This window comes from Nymphaea colorata, chromosome 1, assembly GCF_008831285.2.
Source record: "Nymphaea colorata isolate Beijing-Zhang1983 chromosome 1, ASM883128v2, whole genome shotgun sequence".
Lineage (NCBI taxonomy): Eukaryota > Viridiplantae > Streptophyta > Magnoliopsida > Nymphaeales > Nymphaeaceae > Nymphaea > Nymphaea colorata.
The window spans coordinates 33,740,820-33,746,851 of record NC_045138.2 but is presented as its reverse complement, the minus strand read 5'-3'; the positions used below and the strand labels follow the sequence as shown (position 1 = coordinate 33,746,851).

Below are 6,032 nucleotides of genomic sequence, written 5' to 3'. Positions count from 1 at the left end.
TAAAATCATCAAACGATGAACAAGAAATTTTATGAGGATAAGACAGTAGTGTGATAGACATAACATAACATTCTGTCTGTCCTATCTCAGTGGACAACAACAATAAAATGACCTTTTAGATTTTTTTTTAAATTATATTTAAGATTCAAAATTTTTGCCAATTACCCCTTGAGACTTGAAATCTATAAATTTGAGAGATATTAAATCTTCAGTCTATAGATTTGAGAGATATTAAATCTTGAGTTTGATTTTCAGATTGTCCGTTTGCTGGAACTATCGTTGTGAAGCGGGTCACACATAAAACCAGACCTGGATCTTAAAAGTCCCACTTCGGATTTATGTGCAAGTTATCTATGGATTCGCTTCGAGAAGACACGTCTCCGGTTTGACTAGCTAAGATTGAACATCCAGGGAAAGAGGGAAGGCGGCACGAGGCTCTCTTGGATTGTTATCTAGGTTCTGCGAGTTGGCATCGATCAGTCGAGAGGGGTAGAGAGGGAGGAAGAAGAGGAAGAAGAAGAGTCACTAAGGTGACATGGCGAGCGACAAGTCGGTGATGGCGGTTATAAGGGCGTCCCGGCCGTCGTTCCGGAACGACCACGACAAGGTGGCGTTCCTGGTGCACGCCTCCTTCTTCTCAGCCGATTATGTCCTTACTGCTGCCGGGAAATCCGCTCTCGGTGAAATTTCTTCGCTTCTTTCCATCGGTAGGTGATGCTCTCTCTCTCTCTCTCTCTCTCTCTCTCTCTGTTTGATGCATTTCCTGGTTGATTAGGTGAAGAGGAAGTGGGAACAGAGGGGTGGAACGAACTGGAGGACTCGTATGGGTTCCTTTACAAGAAAACCGATGACAAAGGCAGGAAGAAGACGGTGTTGGTCAAATGCTTGGCGTTTGGGGACATACTTACGGTGGACGCCGTCCCAACCGGCGATGGGGAGCGGAAAGCGCCCCTCGATCTTCAGATCAAGTATTCTTTCCACTTCATTTTTCCTGATTTTCTTTTGGGCATGCTCGAACGAGGGTTTTTCGATGGCGGAACTGCTATTTGAGAATTGTTGCTTTTGCTTGTAGGGTTGGCGACTACGTCCGCGATGGCTCTTCAGCAAACTATAGTGAACTTTATAAGAATCTGCCCGAGTTTGTTAAGAATATCAATGGTTCTATTCTGTCGAAACTTGAGGACCAGCCAGAGGAGGGATCTAGTTCATCAAAATCTAGGTGTGGTGTAAATCCTAGCTCTACTTTTAATTGAGATGTCATTAAATTGATAGTTCGACAATCCCTGAATTGATATGAAATCCTTTGCGAGTATTGTATTGAGAATTTGTTTATGCGAGAAATATTAGTTCTTTTAATCAGCTACAAGAATGGGTATTCTTCTGCTATGAGATGAAAAAAATGCTGCATCACAGAGGAAGCAACTTATCGAATTTGATAGCAACAAAGATGCCATAGGCTAGTTCGATTGTGACATTCATCTTTGTCAGACCATAAACTGTCATATTCTAGTGTTTGCTCAATTGATGTTTGATGTGTATTATTGGATAATGCATGGAAAAAGCTTCAACTTCATACACGGGTCTTGCCATCTTAATTTGTGTTATCAAGATCAGTTTGACGACTGAATCTAGATAGGGTTCTTGGATTCCTCCCCGCTGCAGAAGATTAGCCTTTTTGGCGTCCAAGCCGCCTCTCCATATATGTAGGGGCCCATGTTTCAGCTTGAACTGGAGACGAGGTCTGTGAAGTGATCCTTTCCCTAATGAATGAATATTGTAAGAAGTAATTATTGGGAGCCAAGAAGTGGCTTGTTTGAGTAAGAACCTGCTATATCCTTTTATTGGTCTCCTTCTAGCATGTGATTTATCTTCTTGTTGGGCATGATCTAGGTGGAACAATATGTCGAGCTCATTATTATGTTGCTATTTTTGTATTTGGTCTTTGAATTGAGCTAGTAGTTGTTTCCTGAGTCGCTGACTAAGATTTTCCTATCCTTTCAACAGCTTATCTATGAAATTAGTCACTTAGGGGATTATAAACTCATTAACCTGCTGACATTATTATTTGGGTTTAATTTCTAGATTAAATTGTAATAAAGCCAGGTCGGGAGAATAAAAGAACGAAATAGCAACTTTGTGTCACTTGGCTCTCTCTCTCTCTCTTTCTCTTTATTATTAAGAGGTTTCAAATGGAAGGCATGATGCAATAAGATTTTTTTTGAAAAGATTAATCATTTAAATCATTTCATAAATGAGATTGAATGCATATGAAGGTGCTAGTAGAAGAAATTATTCATTAGATTTGTCATATGATAAATATGATTATACCTCTAAAATTCTTTATTCAGGCTTGTTTGATATTATTGGTTATTTGAAAAACAATGAGCTTTTCTCTCTCATTGTCTGAATCCAATTATGTGCTTGCATGTAGATTACAGATAGGGGAAGAACATGGTCAAGGGCAACCTGATATTGGGTTTGGTCGAGAGCCTGGTACAACTTCGATAAGGTAGTCTGATATAAACTTTATTTTCATTGCAACTTAGATGTGAATCTCTCATCCTATTTCGCAAACTTGATGATATTGAAGTAAATTTTGAGGCCATTTGGCATTGTCTTACATTTCCTTTTCTCTATGAGATCTGTTTTCCTTCTTTTCTTAAGTTCTTCTGGATGGTGCTTTCTTGTGTTCTTCATTTACTTTTGTATCTGTCTTTTTTCATTATGTTTTTGGCGAAGAGGAAAGGGGGTGAGTGGAGCCGGATTTGTCTTATTAGTGTCTAGCAGTGATAATAAATGTTGAAGCTGGATCTTGATTGGCTTTAACTGGTTGGAGGACAATGCAGATCCATGCACCCTGGTGACAATTGTGTGTTTGTTCGTATATCTTATGCATATGTTGCATTTCTTTCAAACATTGACAGTTAAATACAAGGTTGAATTTCCTTAATCTCCTCCACCATCCAGAACTTCTAGCACTGAGTTTCTCATGTGATCAATCTAGTTTTTGTGGTTGACTATTTGCACTATTTTTGGGTGGAGCCTCAAATAAATCTTTTGATGGTTGACTCTTTACTTTTTGTCACTAATGGATGTGCCTTAACATTTTTCTGCAGAATATATTTCTTAAACTTCTTATTGTCTTCAGTTCAACATATATTTCTGGTAGCTATAACTGTTGACAAAGATTAGCTTCTCACTAGAAAATTATACCGTCGTCGTTTAGGCTTGACCAGTTTCCTTTTTGGGTCTTGGAAAGAATAAACTTTTTTTTTTCCAGTTTGTGTGCTCTTATCTAATTGTTGGCGGGCGCTATGGTTGTTGCCTATTCTTTGCCTTTATATGTTTAGAGCAAGTTTTTTTGCTTCTCCATTTTTCTTTTCGTTTTTCTACTTGTGACATGAGATGATCCTTTGTTCATTTATCTGTAGACCTGCTCCAGCCCCACCAATCCCACCTCTTGGAGCTAACGATCTTTATCCAAGTCTTGGTGCTGGCATGTATCCTGCCAGGTTCTAGTTCCATCCACTATATGTCATTTTTCCTCGATAAATGAGCATAATTTGTTAGAACTTTTTTCTTTTTTCTGTTCTTTATCCAGGGATACTTATGGGAGTTATGGAGGAATGCTTTTAGGTCTGTACCACATGAACCAATGTGATCTTTAGGAATATGCCTATACTTAAGAAGTTAATCTTGAACTACTACCTAATTTTTGTTGTTTTAACAGGACCAAATGATCCACGCTGGAACGGGATACATGGAGATCCTGATCCTATGTCTGGCGGAGTGCCGTAAGCTTTATCCTTCTCTCAATTTTTGATAGGATATCCACTATTGTGAATATGCTGATATTCTGTTCTGTTCTTCATAGATTTGTGCCGCCTGGAGCACGGTTTGATCCATATGGTCCTCCTGATGTTCCCGGTTTTGAACCGAGTCGTTTTGTGAGGTATGTCTTGGATTGGTAAAAATGTATCCATGAACGTTGAATGGTGATGAATGCATTGGGGTGTTTGAAAAGTGTGGCTGCTTAATTATTTTTAAGGACGGATGTTATTTTGGTGCATGAGTGGAAACATAACGTGATTTGTTCCATTAGAACTGGCTTTGCTGAAGGGCATGGCAATGACAAAAGCATTCTTTCATCATGGTTCGAAATTGAACTTTCTTTAGAAGTTTATTTTGTCAGCAAACTGATTTATTGACCAATCAGGTTGAAAAATTTAGGATTCGCATTCAGTCTCTTGTTCTGCATGTTGACTCCGTCGTCAGTATGTAACGTTGGATATGTCCCATGGAGGTTGGAAACAGAGACAAATCATTCCTCTTTCTTTTGTTATTCCAACGCCCTTTAATCATCTAGACCTGATTAGATTAAAGAGCTTCACGCAATGAGCTTCAATGACACTGTGGGCCTTTTCTTTCACGTGACACAGTGAAAGTTGGACCTGAAAACTTATTGGTTATACTACGCTTAGCCTTTGGCAACCCTTGCTGGACCCTTGCCAAAGAGATATATAACCATCTTGTCTGTTTAACTTGGTCAGCATTTAAGGCACTACCTTCAGCCTTGAAGGTCTTGTTAGGGGGTGGGGGGTACTTGAGTTTGAAGATTGCCCTCTAGTCAGTGTCCCTCTTGAAAATTGGGTCCATTGAGGAGGATGTGATGAAGAGAGAGGAATCAGTTCAGATGAAAGAGATTCAGGTTGCTACTGAAAATTCATCCAGGGAAGACATTTTGTTAGTGGCATGGTACATGCTGCTTGCTAGTTCACCCTTCCCAAGTAACTGATTAGTATCCCACATGATCTGCTCTAGTGCATATTTGTACTGTGACATTAAAATGCTGTATGATAGTAGTAAGTAGTAACTCCTTCGAATGCTTCTTTTTTAGTTGCCATCAATTTGTATTTATTACCTTGGTCATCATGGTATCTGGGCTTCCTGAACTTGCTTGTTTTATTATCCTATTCTGTCCCTTTGCAAATTTATATGAGGTCTACCACGTTGAAATATTCAAATGAGATTCTTTAATGGCATGGAGACCATGACCTTTGCTATAAGTAGGCTTGTTATGCTCTCTTGGTTCCATGGGGATCATCATGTAGTTGTAAGTATGCATGACCGGATCCACGAAGCGGTGGAAGATGAGTTGTCTTTCTCGTTTCAATATGTTTCCTTCGTCTTTTTCTATTTTGTCTTACGAAATTTCTTGGCAATTTTAATAGGAACCCGCGGCGGCCTGGAAGCAATGTACACCCGGATCTGCAGCACTTCTCTCCGTTCTGATGAAAGAGAGGACTTCTTGTTATGTTCCTTTTCACGCGAGTGATGTGGATTATGTTGACGAGCTTATAGATACATTTCACGGAAGTTGTCGAGAGGCTTTGTGCTACAGGATACATATAGAACTTATTACTTGTAAATACGTTTAATAATAATTTGGAGTTCCAATATCTTGAATATTGAGGTGGACTCGGCATGGATGGTTTGGTCAAATTTTCATTTAGATGAGATTGATTTACAGGTCATTGCGTATGATTTCCCAGAAACTTGGAGAATGGGGGCAACAAAAAATTCTTGTACGATTCTCTATAAAATATAGCAAAGAGACGGCGATTACATTTTTAGGCTTTAAAGAAAAAACGAACGAAAATATGGTTTGAAGTTTGTACCGTCTGTTCCACCATCTAATGCATGAATTTCGCGCGTCAAGAATTCATCGAGTGTGACTGTGTCAGGTTTGTTTGGCATTTCGGTTTAGATTCTTTTGGTCTTCAGGTATTCACCGGACCTTAAGGCGAAACAAAGAAAAATAATGAATGACGTGAAACCAAAGTCAATTAAGTCGGTTGTTACGTGTCTTTGTTCACAAGATGAAAAATGATGAGAAGGGGGAGTGATACACATGTCGTCCGTGCTTTTGACACAACTATCTATTTGTTTTTCACAACTTTAACCAGAACTTACAAAGTGGGATTTAACTTTTCCCGTCTTATCACCTCGGAAATTTGGAATCTTTCAGTCGA

The 6,032-nt window shown here is 39.2% G+C and overlaps 1 protein-coding gene across 3 annotated transcripts; it reads left to right on the top strand.

The window, feature by feature from the left end:
* The first annotated feature begins 371 nt into the window (after positions 1 to 371).
* On the top strand, positions 372 to 5,468 carry LOC116246395 (probable proteasome inhibitor). 3 transcript variants are annotated; one of them, XM_031618257.2, is made up of 9 exons: positions 372 to 707; positions 797 to 968; positions 1,073 to 1,219; positions 2,432 to 2,509; positions 3,432 to 3,512; positions 3,602 to 3,636; positions 3,731 to 3,794; positions 3,875 to 3,952; positions 5,232 to 5,468. In XM_031618257.2, the coding sequence occupies exons 1-9, from the start codon at positions 536 to 538 to the stop codon at positions 5,290 to 5,292; spliced, it is 888 nt and encodes a 295-aa protein (XP_031474117.1). In that variant the 5' UTR covers positions 372 to 535; the 3' UTR covers positions 5,293 to 5,468. The 3 variants fall into 3 exon arrangements, with proteins under 3 accessions (XP_031474117.1, XP_031474116.1, XP_031474115.1); XM_031618256.2 differs by having other exon boundaries at positions 375 to 707; positions 776 to 968; positions 5,253 to 5,468; XM_031618255.2 differs by having other exon boundaries at positions 375 to 707; positions 776 to 968.
* The last annotated feature ends 564 nt before the right edge of the window (positions 5,469 to 6,032 follow it).

Excerpts from the sequence above, each read along its gene's own strand:
- LOC116246395 (XM_031618255.2), top strand. The coding sequence starts at position 536 with ATGGCGAGCGACAAGTCGGTGATGGCGGTTATAAGGGCGTCCCGGCCG. Across the intron at positions 2,510-3,431 it reads CCTGGTACAACTTCGATAAG|ACCTGCTCCAGCCCCACCAA; the intron begins GTAGTCTGATAT and ends ATTTATCTGTAG. Across the intron at positions 3,795-3,874 it reads CCTATGTCTGGCGGAGTGCC|ATTTGTGCCGCCTGGAGCAC; the intron begins GTAAGCTTTATC and ends TGTTCTTCATAG.